Source organism: Pyricularia oryzae, chromosome 1, assembly GCF_000002495.2.
Source record: "Pyricularia oryzae 70-15 chromosome 1, whole genome shotgun sequence".
NCBI classification, from domain to species: Eukaryota; Fungi; Ascomycota; class Sordariomycetes; order Magnaporthales; family Pyriculariaceae; genus Pyricularia; species Pyricularia oryzae.
The window spans coordinates 3,480,250-3,502,660 of NC_017844.1; the positions used below are offsets into that span (position 1 = coordinate 3,480,250).

Consider the following 22,411-nt stretch of genomic DNA (forward strand, 5'->3'; position numbering starts at 1 on the left):
GTCCGGTGAGGCTTGTTTTTTTCTGCTTCTTTTTTCGGGTCCCTCGAAAAAAAGGGGCATTTGCGGACCAAATCAAGTTGCGCTGCAGTTATCACTGACATGATGGGGCTCGACATAAAAACAGGCAAGCTACTCTTTCAAAACGTCATGCGTGGGAGCGTCCGAAAGCTGCGATAGCCGGTGCTCTAGCAACCAAGCAATCAGAAGATGGTGAGTTTTCCGCTTTACACCCTTGTCTTTATTTTTTGATCTCGGCCTGGTCAAAGTATTGGGCGTAACGAGGAAAGAGGAAAGAATGCTGACAGGAAACGATAATTGTCTTGTTGAACAATCAACAGCGAGGGAGACACCCCATTCTGCCACCCAGTGAACTACGTCGCGACGGACAGTTTCCATGGCTTCACCTGCGCAAAGACGGCCTTTTCGAGAGGGCAGAGGACTGCGCTGCTCCAGACGACGTTTTCGGGGGCCACGACGACGCGGAACTACGGGCTCTTTGGCGCCACGGCCTCTGGGGCTGCCCCGGGGACCGGCACCGATGAAGACAATGCAGTGGAACAGATCAGCTCACCGACAGATGCTGGTGGTGGTGGCAGCGGCGGCGATAGAGGCGATGGAGGCGGTGGTGGAGACAGTCAGAGCTCAACTCCCATCGGCGCCATCGTGGGCGGGGTGGTCGGTGGCATTTCTGTCATTGCCATTGCCGCAGGCGCCGGGGCGTTCGTCTACCGGAGGAAGAAGAAGCGGAGCCAGGACATCGGCGGTCAAGCTGTCGTGCAGCCCGAGAACACAGATACTCGGTCACCCAAGTGGCCATTATTGAACGCTGGACAGGCCGCCAAGATACCAGAGTATCCGCTCGAGATGGACGCAGCTGTCCCGGCTACTCAGGTGCACGAGCTGGGCGATACTGGGCATCCAAATAGTTCCCCTCCAGCCAGGCAGGTGCATGAGCTGGGTTGAAGGAGTTGGACCATTGGATGATGGATGATGGTGTTTATGTAAGTGTGCAAGTACAGAGTACCCCGTTTTAGTTTATAGAGCATGTGTCTCATATTCGATATAGATAATGAATTTGCCTTCCACAAACAGTATAGAATTTGCAACACTCATTACTACTTGATCAGTCCCTGTGCAACCCATGTCCAAATAAAGAACGAAGAAAGCCGGAAGATGTGTGCTTAGCCTCAGAGCCGCTAGTTCAATCCGACCGAGTGCGCATACTGTTGTGCACCTTATTTGCTGATGCTGGACGATAAAAGAGTATGGTTGGTCGTATGACCCAGGCAGCTGAAAAAAGGATGCAGAAAGCGGGACAGGGTTTCACAGCAGCAGTTTAAAGACATTCTTCCTTGGCCTGCAGCCAGGCAGCCAGGCAGTTTGGGGTCCAAGGTTGAAAAACCCCTTAACTCCTTTTTTGTTGCGGCACCTTGGCAGCGAAGTTAGCATTCAGCTCTTAAGCCGTGTGGCCTGCCCAGCCTTGATGCCGGGATACTCACATACGCAATGATCCATATCCACTGTAGTGTTCTTTTTCTCTCTGGGTGTGTGATTTCCTGCCCAAACTCAAAATTGAACCCTAAAAGTGATTTGTTTTTCTTTTTTTTTGTTCAGTTTGAGCCTTGCCGATGCTAATCATAGGTGATGGGTGACACCGATATTAGATTGTTTTTATCTCGCATGGTTCCTCCCCTTTACTTTAATATGTCAGCGAGGGGGCTGCGAAGTGACGTATAGAATACTGTGCTGTGTTACACACCTTGAGCGTTCGGCAAAGGCCAACAGCAAAGACTGGTAGGCATATAGGTATGCAGGGAGAGCACGCAGTGGGTGGTCAGCTCAGATTTTTTCCTCGACCCTTTTCATTCCTCTGTACGTTAAGCATAGCGGTAAAGGGCGAGACAGTAAAACAATTTTCCCAACTTTTGGGTTTTGCTCGATCACACAATTCTGTTCCTTGTGGCATTCTATATATCTCATGATAGTCCCAAGCTCACTCAAGCCTGACTAGTAGAGCTTTGTCCTCATCGACGACTTTTTGTTCTAATCTCTTTCCATGATGGCCAGCCCGACTCCGACAAGGAATACAACGCGGCTGCTGCTGCTCTCATGCCTAGTCGCCGCTCTGCACGTCAGGACGGCGTCGGCGGCCGCAATGGCGTCTGTCACGCGATCGGGGGTCATACTCCTTGACGTCCAGAGCCCTCGTCCCACCGAGGCCCCGATCATGCTTGACCTCGCCCGCCGACAAAACTCCTTTACGTACTTCGTTGCCCCAGACGGCATCTGTGGCTGGGATAGTCAGAATATAACTAGTGCGTTTTTTCTTCTTCTTTTGTTTTGTTCACCTCCCAAGAGTAAGATGGACAGAGAGAGAGGGAGAGAGGATGAAAAAGAAAACAGTGTAAAAATGGTTTACACATGAAGCTACTTTGGCCGGGCAGACTAACGCTTGGTTCCCTCTTGATTTCCCTAGTTCAACGGACATGTAATAATCCAGAGTACCGTTGCGTCTTTTGGCAAGCCGATGGTTCGCGTCCAGAAGGCCGTGTTTGCTGTCCTGCAGAGGGCTGCACGGTAAGTGAATATAACAAAGTATTTCCCGTTGTATATTGTGCAGCAGCCAAGTCAAGATCGACGGACGAGATAAAATAGAATCAAGGCAGCCTGGTGCTGATGGAGTTAACAGGAAATCAACAGCGTCTCAGCAACAGCTTGCGTCGCTAGGGATCAGTCCTGTGACTCGGCTTGTAGCGCCAATAGCCGGATATCCAGATGGTGAGACATTATCAGCTTTATGGCACGGGCACTTTCAGTCCTTCTGACTTGATTTCTCCTGGTTTCTCCACGATACACAGCACCGGAACACTGCCCTACTGCCACACGTTCTTCTACGGCTCCTCTGGACGTTACCCTGCCTTCACCTGCGGCGGCACGAGTCGGACCGCCCCGTCGGTCTACCTAACCGTCAAGCCCGGCACGACGAGATTCTTCGCTACCTCGACCAGCCTGGCGACTCTCCGCACCACAGTCACCTCCTCCAACGGCGCTGCCGTCACCAAGGTAGTAACTGTGACCCCAACCGGCCCGACGAATGGCAGGACCGGCGACGTCGACGAGAGTGGTGGCGCCAGCAGTGGTAGTCTACAGCCATCCAACAATGGTGGCGGCAGCGATAACGGCGGCGGTGGCAGTAGCAGCGCAAACACGGGCGCCATCGTGGGAGGCGCGGTCGGCGGTGCGGCGGTCCTCGCTGTTTTCGCACTGGCTGCCGTCCTGCTCTACCGTCGCAGGAAAAAGAACACGAGCCACCCCGATGGCGCTTCCGCCGGGCCGTCGGGGAGCGGGTACTACCCCATGTCGCCGAGCCAGCCCGACTCGACGGCCTTTACGCCGTCGTCCTACAACACCCCGGGTATTCCGTGGGCTCAGAACAACGGCCACTCGGTGTCGAGCGTCTCCCCCGGCCTGAGTTTGCCGCCCAACGCCCCGCACTATGAGGGAGCGTATCCCAAATACCCTGCACCCATGGCCGAGGTCGACGGGACTGGGCCGAACCGGGCGCACGAGATGGCGGCGAACTGAAGTTGAGGCTAGGCGTGTCCCTCGATCTGCACCCCGCAAGGAAAAGATGTCTTTGCTCATTCTTGTGTGACCAATCGGTTAGGGCTGTTGGCTTTTAGTTGCCCCCTGGATGCATTCCATGTATATATACCCTTTCAAAGTTCTTTCAGCTCTAGCCTTTCCCATATTCGAAAAGCACTCCGACGGAGGAGTTTCGTTAGAGTAGTGGCATTACCTGCAGTGTATTGTATGGTGGCAATCCAGACCGAAATACCACAATTGCATTGGCTAGCTCGAAAGCCTCCCAGATAACTGAAATCAAAGTTGGTGGGAGATGGTAAACTTGCCTAGAGAACTGGTCTTTATACCCATGATCACCACCCAACCGACAAGATAAACATCCAAAACATTCGGGGCATATGTGGGAATAGTTTAGGTAGTTTGAATCTCTGCTTGATAAGTACGTGTAAGCATCTGCTCTGGACGGTTCACTACCCGTGTTTCTCTACCTCGCAACAACTCACTCCTGAGACTAGCACCACAATACGTTGCATCAATGTTCTGCATCAGGATTCATACCATATACATACATGACAATCGCTTGCACGTGACTGTACATTTAGCAGGGCTGGAAACAGGGCGCTGACATGAATTCAAGTTGGCACCGCCTGGTATCGGTCGTGCCTTGTTCATTTTGCTATCGTTAAAAGTTTTGATGTCCCAACCCCAAATTGCAGAACCGATGCATATCCGATATGAACGACGTGAACCAGAGCTGAATGAAGTTGCGCCCAATCGACAATAGAGGACAATTTTTCCAGCCCAAACCGAGATAAAAACTCCCCAAAACACCGACAGCACCCTTGCTGCTTTGTGACCCCACGTCTTCATAGAGACGTTTAGCGGTAGCGCCACAGGGACAGGGTGTTGTGCCTCTTCCACGTCTTCCTGCGGCCGGCAGTGGTCTTGTTGTAGCGGTGGCCCTTGTTGAGACCACGCGACTTCTTGCCGGTGGCAGTAAGACCGCGGGACTCGCGGTGCTTGTGGACGGGGTTGACGATCCAGTTGATCCTGGGGTCGATGCGGATGGCCTTGTGCTGGGGGTCAACGAGGATGACCTCGTAGTACTTGTAGGTGGAGTCCTGGTTGATCCAGTACGAGTTGAGGACGCGCAGGTTAGCGCAGCGGCGGCCGACACGCTCCTCAGCGGTAGCCTTGAGCGAACGCTGGTACTTGAGCTGGTTCACACCCTGGTTGGTGGGCTTGCCTAGAGGGGGGAGAAAAAGAAACTAGTTAGTGGTGTTTGCCTGATGCCGCTCAATCTCCCGCTACCCTCCAGATCACCGGGGGTGCAGGACTCGAGGTTCGACGTACCGTAAGTGGCACCCTTGGGCACAGGTCGCTTGCGGCCACCACGGCGGACGCGCACACGGTAGATAACATAGCCCTGCTTGGCCTTGTAACCGAGGCGGCGGGCCTTGTCGGGGCGAGACGGGCGCGAGGCACGGTGGATAACGTTCAGTTGGCGAAGCTATAGTTTGAAGCGAAATACACTCTCAGCAAATGTTCAACGAGTGTAAATCAAGGACGGACTTCTCGTCTCTGCCTTGACCCTCTTCGCTAGAAGGAGCACAAGACAAGATCCGAGAAGCCTCGGCCATTTGGCGAAAACCATGCTTTGGTTGTTCGAAAGTTTCGGGATCGGATCGATTGGCTAACGTACTTCCCAGCAGCGCACACGCAGAAGGAAGCGGAGGATATCCGACTGCTTCTTCTTCTGGAGCTCCTCGACGTATTTAAGCGCACCCATCTTGTCTGTTTCGAGGTCAAATGCTAATTATTAGTTGTCGTTATCAAATATGAGGGGGGCAAGTACCTAGGTTCCTGCAAAGAACTGAGAATTGAAGCTCGCTCCTTGAAGATAATGAGGAAAACGTACCGGTTTGGTCGAGGCCGAATGTCGTCCACTTGGTCGATTTCGGTTTCTGATTTTGGTGTTGAATGTCTTCAAAAAATTTAAGTCTACATTATCTGGAGAGGTTTGTGTGGGCAGAAACGAGTAGGGCAGGCACAACTTTGTGCGCTAGTCCATATCCGGTTTAGCCTTTTGCAAAACCCCACCAAAGACACCCCACCTCATGGCTAACGAGTGTTGGGTGAAAATGCTGACCAAGGTCTCCACTCGTAATCTTGGCCGTTGCGAACGATAACAGATTTGGTACTCTCAAAGGGGGCTTGAGAGGGTCCCTTGGGTCCGTACTTGGGTATGCTCCAATGCGTGTGTGTGCTTTGTTATAAGACAATTCTTTGTTACCCATGTTATCCGTAGAGTTGCAACCTTTTGAAACCCTTAAAAGGAAAGCTGTACACATGGATTTCACAACTTTTGAAGGAGACCAAATTCATTCTATTGCGGTGATACGTATGCAACACTAGCCCAGCGACAAATTTCTAGCGAGAAACGGTTGCAATTCTTGTCTCGTTGCCAAATTTAGTTTGCCGTATGAACATATCAACCGGAAAATTTCCCCTGGCATGGCCACAGACCATATGTTGAATCATTCTCAATCCATCAGAAACGTCATAGAGGAGCAGCATTCTTTCCGCTTCTGAAAGTAGTCAATGCTCGCCTCAAAGACCGCCTGTTCCCTCACCGACCCAAAGGCGGACTGTGTGATCTGCCCTCCTCCGCGGTGGGTGCCAACATCTTCAAGCCTTTGACGTGTTTTCTGGCACAACTTCCCCAACTCTTGTCTTTGGCAACCGCGGAAGTGCTCCTTTCAAAGATTTCAATCGTAAACATGCCATCCTCGTCGACCTCATTGCTTCCCGGTGTGTAGGGTCTAGTCCCAGTGATTGCACACTCGGATAGGTGCTTCCCGTACTGGTGACCAAAATCCACAATTCTCTCCAGACTAGCAATGTCCTGCTGCCATTGTTCTAGTGTGGCATCTTCAAGGTGTGGGCGTTGTGTATCCTTTAGGTGTCCAGCGTACTTTTCGGTGCTCGTAATTGCGCATCCGCAAGCAATAAAAAGTGCGCGGCCTGCCCGGAAAAGCTCGACTTTCTCCTTTGTGCCTGCATTTGAGGTCTGTATCTGACGTAGGGTGTCCTCCGTATCCTTTGGCTGTTTCGAAGCTTTGGAGTGGCTGTGTGCCGTGAAATTGTAATGGCCTTGTGAGAATAGACTGAAAACCCCAAATTAAAAAGAATACATATGTAACACATACTGTGACTCTTCAGCATGAGATCTGAGCTCCTCCAGGGCATCCCGTCGAATGGAGGCAATATCATCAAACAGCCGTCCGCCGTCGCTAGTCTGAGTGTTGTCGATTTCAGAACCGCCAAAGTCCGCCGCCATATTGTCGTCACTCCTCTCCATGCCCATTTTGCGCTTCTGCATGGGGTGGCGACCCTTCGCGGACTGCTCAAAGTCGCCTTCCTCGCTGCTCACTATGAACGTTTTCAGAACCGGCGCCGAAGAAGCAGACTTGGAAAGGATCCTTCCAGTTTACACTCACTAGAACGAGCTCTCTTCCTAGGTGGCATGGTGTGCTGGCTGTGGTCGCGCTGTTGCTGGCAGAGGATATAACACTGGTGGTCGACAAAAAAAAATACCCAAATCGACCCAACAGAAGAGAAGAACTCAACCCAGACAAACCGTACTCCTTAGAACAACTGCAGTGGAGCAGGGGTGAAGAAAGACGTGTCTTGCCCGCACGAATGGTCCCTGCCGTGATCACTGAGGTTTCCCCTAAAAGGCAAGAACGCCCAGTTACCTTTGACTAGGCAGGTACATACCTGCAGCCTGCGGCGCAACGTGGGGTCGCTCAGCGAGGCAATCGGACCATTCCTACAAAAAAGTCAAGGCCCTTCATTTCCTTAGATGCCAAGATGGGCACAAGCACACTAGTTAGTGACTTTGTCCTCATTAGAGTTGATAGTGTTGAAAATGCCCATGTTGAAGATGATATTAGCATTGTCATGATGCTTCATTTTGTGCTCTGGAGCACGTGGTTCTGATAGGAATCTTTCAGGTAAACCAAACGCCCAACAATCCAAAGGTACGAAACCATGATGGGCAGTTATTCAACAGCCATTTCAAACAAGCCACGCTTAGTAGCCAGGGGGAATAATAAAAAGCAGCCCGTAATACCCATCGTCTCCATCGTTTCCAGCTCTCGACTGGTCCAGTCAAGCCATCCCGAGAGTCCTTGCCACCTCACCCTATTTTGCCAGCCAAGGGAATTTCTTCTTGCTCGACTCGCCCATGCCTGATGTAGGCTCCACTTGTATACTGCGCTGATAGATTTCCTGTGGTAGGAAAGAAAAAAAAAGAGAAACAAAATCACGTCAGTATTGCCTACGATCAAGTCAACCAATCCATACTCCAATATGGCTTACCTCTTCGTCAATTGGCATCTTGCAATCAAGAATCAGCTCCCTACTCCCATCGTCCTTCCTCAGATTAGGATATGGCGTGCCCTGGCTCTTCATTAGAGGCAACAAAACTTCGCTCAAGACCTCAAACTTCTTCCAGTTGATCCTGTCTCCTTGAGGTCCGACAAAAGTCCTGCTTCCTTCCTCGGCCGACACTAAATCACGTCGGTGTAGCGGCATAAAAGGTATTCTTGGCAGTGGAGAGTTCTCCCACGCGAGTCGGTACGCAAAGTGGCTCTTCTGAGTTCCCATTAACAACCCGAGCCTTGCGAACCGCCTTTGCACTTCCACAGAAACTAGCGACTTTGTTTGAGCAAGACGGTGGATTGATGTCCCATTGATGCCCGCCAAAACGGCAGCAAGCCCGTTGTAGTTGTTCAGAACGCGCAGCCTGAGTGCGATAAGCATGAATTTCTCCAGGCATGGTGCGCGGTGCTTCGCCTTGTCTCGGATAAGGATCATATTAGACACCCAGCGAGCAACATGGTTAAAATGGCTGATCATGCGGTTGACGTTTTTTAGACTGCGGCACTTCTCTTTCTGCTCAGTCGACAGGCTCACATGTCTCACCAAGTCGCGAATGCGAATGGAGGAAAACATTATCCAGTCGATACGCGTGATTTCGTCGGCAATGTCGTCGGTGTCCTTATCCAGGAAAATGTGGTAGCGGATTTTGTTCAATGGCAAAGTTGCTGTGGGCATCATCGTCGCTGCCTCACGCTCATAGTCATCGAGCGAATGGAACTGAAACTGCGCAACTGGCCGTCGGGGCGGCCCAGAGTCGTCTGCAGAAGCCCGCTGTGCTTGCCCATATGTCGAGGACGACTCCCGGCTATCCTCAAGGTGCAGCGACGTCATGCTATCGTTAAGCACACCGTCGCCTCTATGCCCGTCGCGCGACGTGAACCTGGGATCCTGACCGTGGTACGAGTCTCTGTCTGGCTCATCCGACTTGGCCCAGCCTGTGTCGTCGTCCTCCATGATGTAGCGTTCCAAATACACCCTTATCTGCTGTGCAGATGGTGTAAGTATCGGATCCTTGGCAAGCTGGCGGACTAAATTCTCCAGCTGCCTCCTTGTGGCTGACCGGGCAAAATCGCCTGGATATAGTGAGACCCATTTCGCGATAACTTCAATGATTCGCAGCTCCGTCTGTATCATCGTCAAGTCAGGAATGCTCTTGTCTTTCATCACAGGCTCCAGTCGCGCAAGTATGGCCGACAACAGCTGACCAGGCGAGGCAAATTTGCGATAAAGACATAGGAATATGTCGGCAAAGTTGTTGTCGGCCCGCGTCATGCGCGGGGCCAGCAACCGGTCGACGAGCTCGTCGAATTCCACGCCGACCATCTTGGCCGGCTTTTCCGCAAAATTCTCATCGCCGCGTTGCAAAATGGGAATGTCGTCTGAGTGTCGATATGATTCGACGTCCGACTCGTCCACGTCCAGGAACGTGTCGGGCCCACCACCGTCCAAACGCACCCCGCCGTGGGTCCTAAGCATTCCAGAAACAGTGACGCTACCGTCGTCAGCTGCCGCGTCGGATCCGTAGCTTGAGTGGTCGATCCGCGATCGCGACTGTGTGCCCCGGTACGAATAACCTCCGTCGCTTCCAGGTGGTGGGGTACCTCGTAACAGCGAAAGGTCAGAACTAGCTCGCCCGTGCTTGCCTTGCTGACTGAGCGGTCGTCCGTTAAGATCTGGGGCGTCAAGGTGAGCTGCAGAAGATGCCGCGCGTCTTCTAGATATTGCAGCTTCGTTCTTGTTGTTTTCGGCGCCTGTCATCGATTGATATGCATGTTAGCCGACAGGGTGGTTATGTCATGTGCACCTATACCCCGGTCAAACCGGGCCTCTCGTTGGGCCAGGAGGGATGTTTGTGTCAATGCCCTTGACCTGAATATGGGCCCTACGGCCTCAGACCCTGGAATCGGGATTTTGGGGTGTTCCCCGGGCCCATTCATCTGACCCGACGGCAATCTCTCAACCAATCCAAGCAGCTTGGCGCAAAGTTAAAGAGATCGGAAAGGGGTTGGCAAAACATCGGGAAAACGGTCGACCAAAAGGGCGACCGAGATCATGTTGACATAAATAATTGCAATAGCTTACCTCTCTTGCTCACGAGCGCAGCCCGTATTATACACTGAAGTGAATCCCTTGTGCTACTTGGCACGCTGGATGAAGTCTTGAAGGTGGCGACGGCGGCGGGGAAGTAGCCCGACACGGCATCAGGATTAACTTGCCGTAGGTTCTCGGGGCTGTCACATTTCGTGGCAACGATGATGGTTGGGATTTTGGCAATTGCCAAGGCATCTGGAGGAGAACGCATGCAACTGTCAGTTCATCTATGCAGCCAAATTCTCCTTTGCTCCGGCTAACTCCGTCAATGCACCAAGTCTGCTTCTGGCACATGCCAGCAGGCATTTTCAAGGCAAGGCTCCAATGACGACCCTGCCCATCCAAGGAGGGGGTGGTTTGGCTGCAACCAACACATACTCATTATTGGAGGTAACTCTCTTAAGCTTTCCTTGTTCGTCACATCGTATAGCACCAAGACACCATCTATGCGCGGTACCATGTGGCCATTGATCTGCTTAGGCCAGTGAATGGGTTGTTTTTCCTCGACCTCTAAGAACTCAGTATCAACCTCGAGAAATGTAGCGCGCAGCGCACTACCGTCCAGGTCTAACCGGACGGTAGTGATGTTGTTGCCGGGAGGCCGCGGCGCGCGTAATGCCCGCTGTATAAAAGTCGACTTTCCCACGCCATCTGCGCCCAGCACTGCTATATTCAACGTATCCATGTTTGGTTGCGGTTCCGGGGTCGTGGGAAGCGGGGCGGACTTGGGCGCGGGTTCGCTGTTCAGCGGTGTCAAGGAATCTTTGCGAGGAGGCGGCCAGCTGGGTGGAGAAGAATGCTGGTGTCCATGCGAGTCCGAGTCGGCCGGGCTGCGCTCGTCCGTATTTGCCTCGGGGCGGTGTCGGGCGTAAGACTGCTCGGCTGCTATGGGTGCCGCCGAATTTCGGCGCCTGCTTCCGGACGGCGGTTCACCGATATCGAGGAACGAACGATCCGATAGTGACGGCGGGGGTCTCCTCGGTTCGGGAAGTGGAGGGCGGCTGGAATGGGGTAAGTTCGATCGTGAGGATGACGCCGGTGGCAGAGGAGACGAGGTTGACTTTGCTCTTGGTTTGGAACTCGAGGTGGCAGATGGCTTTCGTGAATGTTTACTCCTGCTGGATTGCGATGCGGTTGATTGGTCTTCTGTGACGCTATGGTGAGCCCTGTGCCCTCTCGATTTGGATGACATGATGGGCGTTTAGGATAGGCTGCTTCAAGCAACAAGTGGCTGCCGACTGAGTGGATGTGGTCCAGGCCAAGGATAGGTACAAAAGGGGTGATCCTTGACGAGCAAGCAAGAAGATATAGATGTCGTCGAAGGGCAAACCAGGCACTTGCCAACGACACGAAGCGGAAGCTGAGCTTCTCTATTGGGGACATCCAATCCAATTAAGCAACGAAAGGGTTTCTTTCGGGCGAGCACAATCACCTCCAACGCTAGGGCAGACCAATCCGACAACGAAACTTGGACTTACATGGGTGGTCTCTGCTGTCCGCCTTGGGTACCAAAAGGTATGCTTTTTAGTACAGTCAGACAAGGCCAGGCGTTCCAATGTCCCCATGCGATGCGGATCGCACCCTTGGGGTACTATTTGGTGGCCGGGCGGTGGCGCCGCTTTCCAGCCGGTAGGTTTGTGACGGTTCAACTCGACGCGCGTTAATGGTATGGTTCGGCGGTTCGACGGTCCAGTCAGACCGGACTTTATTTTCGTCACGCTGCAAGAAGGTTGCCAGTCGCGTCTGACAAGGCAGGATCTGGATGCAGTTTAGCGATCGGTCTGTCAACCGCACGCTTGGGGAGCTGCTGCCCGTGCTTCGCGGTTGGTGACGGACGACTGGGGGGGTGTGGTATGTCTGTCGCAGTGGCCCGGCGCGCTCTATGGTCTCTGCACAGCTAATCAATCTGCAAGCAGACTTCCAGTAGTGCGGGTATTGTGTGGCTTGTGGTTCTTATGAGGGGTCGTATGCCTAGAGATAGGTCGCCTTGCCGGCCCAAAGGTCAGACAAGTGCTGTAGGTACAGTACCTAACCTTGGGTACTACAGTACTTTGGTTCCCGTTGTCAATGCAATGGCAGGGCCTGGCCTCTCATCTCATGCGGATCGAAATAAGGCGAAATTGGCAAGAAATAACATGCAAGTTCTGTTTAAGAGTGCTGAGTCGATATTGATTCATGGATCCAACAGATGCATCACTGTCGCTCGGCAATTTTCTTTTCTCTGGTTCTGCTCGACCCCGACAAGTGGTCCCAAGGGAACGTTTTGATATTGACCGCGCGCGGGGTGGACAGGCGTAAGTAAGGTAGGAATGCGTTGATGCCTTTGGTACCTTTGCTCTACAAATTAGCGATGCGGGTACAAAAACGTCCGAGTAGAGCCCCACGAGCCCATTAGACATCCACCATTCAAAGAACATTGAAGCGCACCGTGCTACTGTAGTAGCTTCACGGTCCATCTAGGGGTCCTTGCGGTCCCTGTCATAAGCTGTCTCCTCAAACCCTGCACCATATCTCTTCATAGCTTCATTACCAGGTACCTACCTACCCCAGACAGTAAACAAGGTACCTTATCTAAGATAACTAAGGTAACCGCCTGCCTACTTGAACCCTCGCATCTTTTTTTTTTTTTTTTTTTTTTTGCGACTGAAACCAACTGGATAGTCAATATTGAAGTGTTCCCCCGACATCACTCGATTGGGTTTCAGGCTTCGCGTAAAATATAGTCTGCTCCTCTACCTCCCCTCCCCCCTCCATATGGATGTAGCATCAATTGCGGTCCAAGTACGTAGGTTCGGCAAGTGGGTAGGTCTTAACCCCGAAAGAAACCCCCCTCCCATTCTCGTTTTAATCGGGGACCTGCTTTAGCAATGAAACAACTTCCGAGAACCTTCTCTTTAGTAACTAATGACTTTTCTTCTCTGGTCTGGATCCTCCAATCTCTTAGACTAACAGCGCGGACGGCCGCCGTTCCGGGAAGTGTGATCGCAGCGAACTGCAATGTCGACACCTGTTATTGCCACGACTCCCCTCGCAAATGAAGAATGCTATTCGTGAAGCCAGATGCTTAGAAGTGCAGGTAGTGCAAACCACTCAGACCTAGATCAATGGCCTAACTGCAGTCTAATGACATACGCGGGTTGATGCAGATGGGTAAACAGATGCTATTGGACAGTTACTGCTGACTTGGCACGACTACCTAGTTCTAGACATTGCGAATATGTTCTATTCTTCAATCCAGATGTCCATACGACCCTGATACGCCTCTTCACTGGTTAGAACTTTTGTCGGCCTGGGATCAATAGACACATGACAGCCAGCCCAACCACGGCCGAAACCCTCCGAGGGTAAGTATTTCAGGTCGTCTGGAGCGTGATGCCCGATCTAAGCCTTACTTGCCACCTTCAGGATCGATTTGAACCAGGCTCGTATGGTCCTTGGGGTTATTAGTTAAGCCATGATTTGCTAAAACACCGACCATATACGATGTACGTAGTACGTAGTACGTCCTGTCCAGCTCTGGCAGTTGAGGATAGTAAGTCGAGATGCCGGGTGACTTGACTTTACAATGCGAGACGTGGGCTGATGCAGATGTAGTTGATGGGACGAATAACAGTGAGTTTTCGGTCGATACGATGCAGTGCTGATAGTTGCTTTCATTTCATTCTTCACTATTGCTGGTATCATTTTCATTCATCTCCAGTCCTCGGAGTTGCCAACTTGTACTTTATGGTCTGCGGAAACTTTGCTTGTGTAAACGCAGCACCTATGGCTTTTCGCTCCAACTGCGTTTTTTCAACGCTTGATTACATCCGGCGGCTATACCCGGTTCATGTCCACTTTGCCTAACCGCAGTGGCAACCTCACGCAGTTAGATCATACCATAGGGTTAACTCACTCACCCTGCTGCAAAGATAGGTTATGCACAGCAGTAGCATAGTCTAGAATCTGTGAGGGGTAGAGACGGGTAACACGAGACTTGTCAAGCTGTCAGCGTCGCATCCATTGCTTTCGCACGCATACTCCACACCTGTGCATCAAACGATCGACCGTATTCCCTTGTTCGAATTGGAGCAAAATGTTGGTTGGTTGGTCTGCCAAAGGGGGTTCGGTTCTCGCTCGCTGCAGACAGACTAGCCCAATCAGTTCATTAGGAACCATCACAAAATGTCGTACCATCCCAAGTGCTAATTCTGCCAATGCTGTGATTCGTTGTGCTGCATTTAGCTACCTCGGCAATATAGGTACAAATGAAGACGACCTAGAAAACAGTTTCGCCTCATGATGACTCGAGTAAACGAGGTAGGATGAATGGCGTCCGCACTTGGGTTGAGAAATGGGCTGGAAAATACCGTGATTACTGAAAATCACGGCAATATCGATATTATTGTGTGACAGTAGGAAGTAAGGTAGTACACACCTTGTCTGTGTGGTGCGGTTTTTAATTTTTATTTTCCACATGCATTCAATCACTCTTTATTCCCCTGATCCCTGCACCCCGCAGCACCCCCGAGCTGCCCGCCCACACGACCTCCTGCCTCCATCTTCCTTGAACGTAGGTAAGCAATTAAGGTACGGGCAACACCTGAATTACTCTGAAGCCAGGTAGATCTGGATTCTCTTTCATGTGCTGCGATGCGTATCTGTACCTTACAGTACTGGCCCGGACTAAATCGCTTGAGGTCAAATACCTGCCTGTTTCCACAAGGGAACTCACTTAAGCTTCAGATGATCCGCAGTTGCTTTCGCTGCTCCACACATGCACCAACTATTATGAAGCATCAAAGCATTAATGACATCGATTAAGCAATCATCCACTAGGGTAGTGGCTTTTCAGTACTATTACATAGTAAATATGCGTTTTCTTAAAAATAAATATACCACGTGCATACCCATCCTTATGAAAGTTATGCGAGAAGCTCATCCTTGGATTTGGGCGCGTGACACCATCCCCAAGAACCGTGTCTCCGCTTCCATTTGTAGGAACTCATCCTTTCAAGACCACATGCCTAGATTTCCAATGTACACTACATCTTTGTCTTGTCTGGGCCTTAGCCCTGTCCCTTGGTCCACGGATGGTATTCCCCAACATAATTTGATTTAAGACCTTATCCGTGGCTCATGAACCGGGTCCGCTAAAGAAGGCCAAGGTCGTGATTACTTGTGCGCCATCACCTCTCTGTCCCTTTCTCCTCGTGCCCTTGGCGAACGGCACTCTAGGGCCCCATGACAGAGAGAGGGATAGGATAGAGGGAGGAGAAAACAAGAGACTGGACAGGCCACACTACCCCTGCCTCGAAGCGAACTTAGTTAGTATCCGTCCATTCGGCATGCGACGCATGCCGCCCTCCCCGCCTCTCACCTGCTAGTTGCATTTGGGGTCCCTGTTCCGGCTGTATGTATCCCCACCTCTCGGGTTTTCTCTGTTCACTCGGAATGCAGGACATGAAATCACGATGACTTGGCGGAAGCCAATCTTGATTTTTTTCATGTCCCTCTATTTTCGCTTTTTTTTTCTTTTTCTTTCTTTACACAACACATCCAGTAAACATATAATCAAATCAAACAACGGCGAGCAAGCCGAGAAGTGCCCAAACATCTGCCCATTTCCACCGAGGCCCGCGACTCATGGCATTTTGAGACAAGGGTTTGCTTTCCAAAAGCTCTAGCTGACTTACAAGTATATATTCATTTTGTTTCTTGCTTTTGCATTCTATGCTTGCAGAGGCCAGAAAACCTACTACCCGTCTTTGTCTTGGAGGGGGACACCTTCTCACTAAAAACCGTCCGTTCAAGAGGGATTAACTCAACACCGCGTTTCTCGGCCTGTTTCCGACGCCGCTATCTGAGACAAGCGAGACCTAGGTCATTTGCTGATAATTCCTTGCCTCACGCGGGACGCCGCCGCGGAACAATCAAACAAGAATAAAATAATAATAAATAATAAACCAGACGACAATATTTCTTCAACATTTTTCCCCCCCTAGACAACAAACAGGATTTGAGGCTAGCAATCTTGCCTCTCCCTCCCAGTGTTTTTCTTCTTAGGGGCGCCCTACTCATCCACGCCCTTTCTTATGCTGCATTGCCACCACCTAACCCCTTTTCCTCCCAAACTTATCCCAACCCATACAAAAAAAAACACACCAAACCACACACATGGGTGTTATCAGCCAAGCCATGGACTATTATAACCGCGAACGTCCGGGAGTGATACGGCAGCCTGGGAGGATGACGGCCATCAAGACCATGAAACGACCACGACAGAGCAAGTCGTCAGCAACCTACTCCGTCGACCCAGTGGAGCTGTCTCGCCGGCTTTCCCTGGTACTCGAGGAGCAACAGAGGGCTGCGGAACGCCGGAGGCGCGCAAGCCTGAATCCAGATTTTGCGTCCGCACACGTATCGGGATATCAGCAACAAGATGGCATCGCAGCTTTCAGAGCAGCAGATCCGTCCGTGAGCACAGGGCTTCGTCGTTCAGAAGCCAAAATCGACACCCAGAAGAGGAAATCGTCCCAACAGCCGTCTTCAGAAAACGCAGCAAAGGAGGATGCCCAGACCCAGACCAGCCATCCGTATGTGCCTCGTGAGGCTGCTTTACAGTTTTCCGTCACAACAACAGCCATCAGCATGAGGGAGGGTACCGGAACTAGCGGTCTTGTCCGCAGACTATCCAAGAGTGCGCTCAAGCTCCACCTCAGCAGAGATGAGCAGCAGAAAGCTTCCAGCGGGCGAAAACCGGAATCAAATCAAGTTCATGGGGGTCGCATAGCGGAAGATGAGGTAGAGGGTCATCCAAATGGCACGAGCGATCAGCAAGAAGAAAACAAGCGCGGCAGCAAAGGTCTTTACCCGGAAAGGAAGTCGGAGGACCCTAATGTCCGCGACTCGCAAGTCGCACCAGATTCCCTAGACCACCACAGCAGCAACACGCCGCCACCACCATTGGTCAAGCCACTGCATATCTCCATCGCGAACAAGCACCGTGTAGATTGGACGCAGAGTGACGAAGTCAAAAAGACCAGGCTATCGCCCCTCTTGAAACGGCCCGTATCCACCTGGACGTTGCGAGGGCGACTGGTTGGCAAGGAAAAGGGATCGTTTTCAAACGAAGTTGGTCCAGAATCACCCGAGCTGAAGTCGCCCAAGTATGGATTCTTTGCTAGATTCAGGCGTTAGCTATAACGATTCTTTAGATACAAGATAGTCCCACGGAACTCACGTGGACATACTCATATACATAACTCAACCTCAGCTTCCCAAGGTAACCTCATGATGCACCACAAACTGGCGTCCAGAAATTTCCCCGTATGCTGTGCTGGACTTGATAATAATCAATCCTGGGCCATAAGCGTGCAGCGAAGCGTGCTTATGAGCTTCTGTTGTTGACCTGGTACGAGACTAGCCCATTGGGCTCTTCCACCATAAGAGCAGGTGGGAACTGCCAGCACCCCTCATGTACAGAAGCGTTGAGACTGGATACTCAGGAGACAAATAAACACAGCGATGCGAGTCATGAGAAGGATGCTTGAAGATGTCACGCCCAAATTCTGGCATGGCTATGCCAGCTCAACATCAGTCTTCGTGTTCTTGCTGTTGAAGAGTCTCGATGAGCTTGATCTCTTCTTGAGTGTATTCGCGGCTCACCATTGCCGTGGCCTCGTCCTTGTCACTACCTTTGGACAAGAGGTACAGCACGAGCTCGCAATACTCCCTGACGCCATCGCCAACATCGGAAGGATCCATGCGTGCCTTGCGAAGGGCGGCACGTCCGCGGCTTAGACCAACGTCCTGAGACCAGGGTTCGTTCTTCTTTCTACCACCGCCGGGGCGACCCGTGCCGTCGAGAAGCCTGGAATCCACATCTGAGAGTTTCCAAGGAAGACCACCTCTCGTGCCAGGCTCTTTATTAGGGGGCAATGTCGCCGAGTGTATCTGATTCAGAGTAGATGGGAGGTTTGGATACTTTTTGAAAAGATTGCGCAACTCGGGGGAGTTATCGAGAACGCTAAACGGGTGTTGGCGACTGTGCTTGGCTGCAGACCGGTTGACCGGTGGCGGCGGCTTCGGCGGTAGGGAGGAGGGAGGATGTGTCTCTTTGTGTATGCGGGAGCAAGGTACGGAGCAGCTTTTTCATATGGGGTCAGCCCGAGACAAGACAACATCCACACGGTTACAGTGTCGGGTTGGGCAAACTGAAGCTTACTATGCAAGTGAGCAATGGGGGCATTTGTATTTGCTGGGCTCCTTCTCGCAGACGCCGCAAGTAGTCCGAGCTGGCTTGGTATCGACCACACCTTCGGCGGGAACTGGAGCCTTTGACGGAGACGCTGCTGTTACTTCAGCGGAACTGGCTGGCACTTCGCGGGCCGAGTTGGCTGGCGTGGCTTCACTAGTCGGCGATGCCGCCGAGCGGTCGTGTGGGGGTGGGGCTTCGTTGTTGGAAGCATCCTCTACGGAGAGCTTAGAGATGCCATCTGCTGGTGAGGTTGACATTTTTCGCAGTTTTTGTTTTCAGAAAACTCAAAACGAGTCGCAGTCGTGAACAAAATCAGTGAGAAGCTAGAAGGTACCACACCGATGCAAAAGTGATTTCCGCTGAGCATCCATGAGTGCTACCTGGGAATATGCGAGGAGGGTTAGGTATGGCACCACGTGCGATTTTCCCCTGGCCTTTGTTTTTCAACCTCAAGCCTGTTGGTCTTCAAGTGGTCGTTGGCTGTTTGGCAGTGTGAGGTTTCCATGCGCGACAAGCTCTGCCATGCGCGCCATTCCCGTAGAGTATTTTCAGCGGTGGGGTCCGTTTGTGTGGGGCCGCAATGACGCAAATTTTTTGGTCAAGGGCAATTTGTCGGGTCCTATCGGAGATCTGTGCTGTGGCTTCGGAAGTCGATAGCGAATACAATTGTGCTTTCTAAGCAACGTTGTCGCCTCGTCATTTTGATGCGACTATTTCGATCATAAAGAAAAGAAGAAAAAGAAAAAGAAAATGCGTAATATGCATACATAGCTTTCGTTTCTATAACCACTGAAAAGCTGTTTTTTATTTGCCCATCTTCGATTGCATTTACTCACAACCAAGACTTCACTCGAATGCCCCAACAATGACGGCAACCAAGCTTTTAAGGACGTCCATGAGCGTCCTCTGGCGCCCACGCCAGGTTAGGACGAGTGCAGTCACCTACAGCATCTGCAACCTCGCCACGCGACGAGCAGTACACTCCAGCTCCAAGCCATTATGGGCTGTGGTACCGCGGCGTCCGAAGCTACAGACACAGCAGCTGCGGGGAGGCATATCAGGCGGTGCGGACAGCCGACGAACAATCTTTATTCAGACAGAGCCTACGCCAAACTCGGATGCTTTGAAGTTCCTACCAAACCACCGCGTGCTGCCCGAAGATATTTCAACTCCATTCATCGAATATCTTAACCCGCGCTCAACGATCGCACCGCCTTACCCCTCGCCACTGGCCGCGCAGCTTATGAACATTGACGGCGTGCAGTCCGTCTTCTACGGCGCCGATTTCATAACCGTGACGAAGGCTTCTGACGCCAACTGGGCGCACATCCGACCTGAGATATTCTCCCTCATCACGGAAGCCATCACCTCGGGACAGAAGATCGTCAACATTGTGGAGCGCACCGATGCGTCAGGGGAAGATGGCCAGGAGACGAGCGGTGAGGTGGACAGTCTGAGCTACAACGAGAACGACAGTGAAGTCGTCGGAATGATCAAGGAGCTACTGGAGACGCGCATCAGGCCTGCCATCCAAGAGGATGGCGGTGATATTGAGTTCCGGGGATTCGAGGATGGTAACGTCCTACTTAAGCTCCGTGGCGCCTGCCGGACGTGCGACTCCAGCACTGTTACGCTCAAGAATGGTATTGAGGGTATGCTGATGCATTATGTAAGTTTTTCACCGTCAAATCCTTGATCGTTGGATGATTACACGGTTTTAACAGCATTTTGGACAGATCGAGGAAGTTCAAGGAGTTATCCAGGTTATGGACCCGGAGGAGGAGATTGCTGCTAAAGAGTTTGCCAAGTTTGAGGAGAAGCTGCGTGCTCAAAAGGGCGAGGCTCCCCCTTCGACTGTTGGCAAGGGGTCCTTAGACACAGTTTCGGGCTAATTCTTGACGAAGGCTTTGTGATGATACAGATAGAAGCTGCTTGTAGTTTCTTATTTTTCGGCTGTACTCATAATTTGCAGATAAAGAGGGCCTTGATTTCAGCTGTATTATAACTGCAATATATATCTTAATACCCCGCTGCTTATTCATTCAATGAGTTTCCGTCATCAAAGCCAAATCTCAGGTTAGTGAACTTGAGCACAATTTTGGGATGTGACCTGACACGGGGAAAGGTTTCGAAAAGGTACTAATCCGCACGCGAAAACACCTGCGTTCATATTCTTCATAACATGGCCTACAACATGCCGGTACGTAGTAGTACGTAGTACGTACCAAGGTTTCCCCTACTATGCAGGCTAGCTAGGAGGGGTGGGGATTGCTACATTGGAAATTGAGATTGAAATTTCGAGGGGGTGAACCTAAGATAAGGTAAGGTATTGAGGAGGGGCGAGGGTCCGCTAATTTTATTCATGAAGCCAACCAACCTCAGGTTCCATTCGAATTCTTGCGGTGGATGGAACTGTGAGTGGCGGGACCCTGAGAATCCGGGGTGAAGCTCCGAAATAAGTCGTAAATTAACCCTTTCTCATGACAATCACCATCAATTCAACGATGAGGAAACGAAGTAAAGTTCCGGTTTGACAATCTAATCCGGCCCGCCCTATGAGCGGGGTATTTTTTTTTTTTTTGTTGTTGTTCCTATTTCCGTGGCGATCTACAGAGGTTGATTGGTCTGTTTGTTCTCTTCTGCTCTTCTCCGTCGTAAAACAGGTGTGGTGTCTCGTGGTGGCGTGATGGGAAAACGGTGGGGGAACACCCACTCGGGAACGTGCCGTGTCTTCTGTACAAAGCAGGAGGGTGGGGTTTCGTGGTCGCCTAGCCTTTTGCCATCGAGATGCTAGTTCAATCTACGTAATGAGCGAGCGATTCCACATCGCGAAGCAGTATCCTCAATCTACAGAGAGCAAGTCCTGGTGGCCTGTGCAGTAGAGCTAATTTCTACTACGGGTACGGCTATGCAAGCATAAACATGGAGTAGACTGGCATCAAGCCCCTTCTTACTAAATAACCCATTCATTTTACAAGTTGGAATTAGTGCCTTAAGAAGCAGACATGAAAAGTTTTTCACCCTTGGCCGCGTGTGATAGCTGGAGGTGATGGGCTGTACCTTGCTGCCATTAGCAAGTAGCTCTGACACGATGTGTATTTCCTTGCGTTATACGTACCGGTAGTGCAGCACACACCTAGCCTCTGGACCTGGACCTGGACCTGGACTCATCTTCGAATGGAGTAATTATCCTATCACGCACTACGTACATGGTACCTAGCATGGATGCTTCTTGCCCAGCAAGCCAGTTCTAGGTAGTAGAAGCTTGTTCTCTGCAAACTGCAAAGATTGGAATGGGATGAAGTCAAATCCAGGGCGTGGTGACCACGAGGACAGGGGAATGATCAGTGGGTTTAGTCTAGTCTCGACGTGCTGTAATACCTACATTACAGCTCAGTAGTAGGTAGCAGTATTCGTGGATCCGTCATTCTACCGGCCCCACAGACGGTCCGCGGAAAGTGTCGGGCTGCCTCCGCTTCGTTCGAAAGATGCCCGATGGCTTGCGTTTTGAGCATGCCGCGAAAATATGTGACGTTTCCGTCCCATATACTGCCATTCGATGAAACGACACCAACCTGCGGGCGTCACTGTCTGTCCCAAAGGACGGTACTGCCGCCCGCTCAGGTCTTTGATTACTTGCACTACTGCAAATGTTTAAAATCAAATCCTCCGAAGTACTAGGATCAAACTTACCAGGACTGCCTTGTCATATAATAGAAGCAACTTTGTACTCTCCGCACAACACCGTCAGGCGGTGGGCAAATAAGGTGAGACTAACAGCGAGGTAAAGTATTGCTGTAAAGTCCATACGTACTGTTACGTACTGTAGTACTTGTAATACTGTATAGACAGACAGGCTTGCCAGGATGGTTTCTGCCCGTGCGCTGTGCAAATCTGTTCCAGCGATCTTGTAGCATAGGCTAGATCGCCAGTTCAGGAGCGACAGCCTTTTTCGTTCACTGGGATGATATTGCAGTCACCCACCAGGATATGGCAGACTACGCTCGCATTGAGTCGTCTTGGTTGTGCTCTGGGGTCAGGGGTCGAAAA

At 51.4% G+C, this 22,411-nt stretch overlaps 9 protein-coding genes across 9 annotated transcripts in view; 5 read left to right on the forward strand and 4 right to left on the reverse strand.

Annotated features, from left to right (window-relative positions):
• Nucleotides 1-1,136, forward strand: part of MGG_16233 (uncharacterized protein) — a gene marked incomplete at its 5' end in the record, with an annotated part of 1,592 nt that extends 456 nt beyond the window's left edge. The window contains 3 exons of the mRNA XM_003709690.1: nt 125-210; nt 339-1,001; nt 1,067-1,136. Coding sequence (XP_003709738.1) covers nt 125-210; nt 339-963 — 711 coding nt within the window. The 3' untranslated portion in view covers nt 964-1,001; nt 1,067-1,136. The remainder of the gene's footprint in view (nt 1-124; nt 211-338; nt 1,002-1,066) is intronic.
• A 1,639-nt stretch (nt 1,137-2,775) lies between these two features.
• MGG_06988 (uncharacterized protein) lies at nt 2,776-3,585 on the forward strand (the record flags this gene model as incomplete). The annotated part of the gene is made up of 1 exon (XM_003709691.1): nt 2,776-3,585. One exon carries the CDS (start codon nt 2,776-2,778, stop codon nt 3,583-3,585), a length of 810 nt encoding a protein of 269 aa, XP_003709739.1.
• Nucleotides 3,586-4,116: 531 nt separating this feature from the next.
• Nucleotides 4,117-5,574, reverse strand: MGG_11785 (60S ribosomal protein L15). Its single transcript, XM_003709692.1, has 4 exons — nt 5,504-5,574; nt 5,288-5,379; nt 4,939-5,095; nt 4,117-4,831 (listed from the first exon to the last, which is right to left on the reverse strand). Exons 2-4 carry the CDS (start codon nt 5,372-5,374, stop codon nt 4,464-4,466), a joined length of 612 nt encoding a protein of 203 aa, XP_003709740.1. The 5' UTR covers nt 5,375-5,379; nt 5,504-5,574; the 3' UTR covers nt 4,117-4,463.
• A 640-nt stretch (nt 5,575-6,214) lies between these two features.
• On the reverse strand, nt 6,215-11,314 carry MGG_11784 (uncharacterized protein; the record flags this gene model as incomplete). Its single annotated transcript, XM_003709693.1, has 6 exons — nt 6,215-6,713; nt 6,795-7,017; nt 7,086-7,140; nt 7,969-9,782; nt 10,114-10,317; nt 10,501-11,314. The coding sequence occupies 6 exons, from the start codon at nt 11,312-11,314 to the stop codon at nt 6,215-6,217; spliced, it is 3,609 nt and encodes a 1,202-aa protein (XP_003709741.1).
• Nucleotides 11,315-12,876: 1,562 nt separating this feature from the next.
• Nucleotides 12,877-13,968, forward strand: MGG_16234 (uncharacterized protein; the record flags this gene model as incomplete). Its single annotated transcript, XM_003709694.1, has 5 exons — nt 12,877-12,924; nt 13,436-13,466; nt 13,616-13,654; nt 13,711-13,734; nt 13,823-13,968. The coding sequence occupies 5 exons, from the start codon at nt 12,877-12,879 to the stop codon at nt 13,966-13,968; spliced, it is 288 nt and encodes a 95-aa protein (XP_003709742.1).
• Nucleotides 13,969-15,616: 1,648 nt separating this feature from the next.
• Nucleotides 15,617-17,738, forward strand: MGG_06991 (uncharacterized protein). The gene has a single exon (XM_003709695.1). The coding sequence runs from the start codon at nt 16,279-16,281 to the stop codon at nt 17,299-17,301; it is 1,023 nt and encodes a 340-aa protein (XP_003709743.1). The 5' UTR covers nt 15,617-16,278; the 3' UTR covers nt 17,302-17,738.
• On the reverse strand, nt 15,783-18,854 carry MGG_06992 (uncharacterized protein). Its single transcript, XM_003709696.1, has 3 exons — nt 18,329-18,854; nt 17,355-18,250; nt 15,783-17,284 (listed from the first exon to the last, which is right to left on the reverse strand). Exons 1-2 carry the CDS (start codon nt 18,616-18,618, stop codon nt 17,698-17,700), a joined length of 843 nt encoding a protein of 280 aa, XP_003709744.1. The 5' UTR covers nt 18,619-18,854; the 3' UTR covers nt 15,783-17,284; nt 17,355-17,697.
• A 189-nt stretch (nt 18,855-19,043) lies between these two features.
• Nucleotides 19,044-20,425, forward strand: MGG_06993 (HIRA-interacting protein 5). Its single transcript, XM_003709697.1, has 2 exons — nt 19,044-20,030; nt 20,098-20,425. The coding sequence occupies exons 1-2, from the start codon at nt 19,227-19,229 to the stop codon at nt 20,251-20,253; spliced, it is 960 nt and encodes a 319-aa protein (XP_003709745.1). The 5' UTR covers nt 19,044-19,226; the 3' UTR covers nt 20,254-20,425.
• Nucleotides 20,426-21,208: 783 nt separating this feature from the next.
• MGG_16235 (uncharacterized protein) lies at nt 21,209-21,532 on the reverse strand (the record flags this gene model as incomplete). Its single annotated transcript, XM_003709698.1, has 2 exons — nt 21,209-21,314; nt 21,480-21,532. The coding sequence occupies 2 exons, from the start codon at nt 21,530-21,532 to the stop codon at nt 21,209-21,211; spliced, it is 159 nt and encodes a 52-aa protein (XP_003709746.1).
• Between the last annotated feature and the right edge of the window lie 879 nt (nt 21,533-22,411).

What these genes read in the sequence shown, in the direction of transcription:
- MGG_11785 (XM_003709692.1), bottom strand. Translation starts at nt 5,374, where the DNA reads ATGGGTGCGCTTAAATACGTCGAGGAGCTCCAGAAGAAGAAGCAGTCG. An exon ending in TGCGTGTGCGCTGCTGGGAA is followed by an intron (nt 5,096 to 5,287) that starts GTACGTTAGCCA and finishes TTCAAACTATAG; the next exon opens with CTTCGCCAACTGAACGTTAT. An exon ending in GCCCAAGGGTGCCACTTACG is followed by an intron (nt 4,832 to 4,938) that starts GTACGTCGAACC and finishes TCCCCCCTCTAG; the next exon opens with GCAAGCCCACCAACCAGGGT.
- MGG_06993 (XM_003709697.1), top strand. Translation starts at nt 19,227, where the DNA reads ATGACGGCAACCAAGCTTTTAAGGACGTCCATGAGCGTCCTCTGGCGC. An exon ending in AGGGTATGCTGATGCATTAT is followed by an intron (nt 20,031 to 20,097) that starts GTAAGTTTTTCA and finishes CATTTTGGACAG; the next exon opens with ATCGAGGAAGTTCAAGGAGT.
- MGG_06992 (XM_003709696.1), bottom strand. Translation starts at nt 18,618, where the DNA reads ATGTCAACCTCACCAGCAGATGGCATCTCTAAGCTCTCCGTAGAGGAT. An exon ending in CCCCATTGCTCACTTGCATA is followed by an intron (nt 18,251 to 18,328) that starts GTAAGCTTCAGT and finishes CATATGAAAAAG; the next exon opens with CTGCTCCGTACCTTGCTCCC.
- MGG_06991 (XM_003709695.1), top strand. Translation starts at nt 16,279, where the DNA reads ATGGGTGTTATCAGCCAAGCCATGGACTATTATAACCGCGAACGTCCG.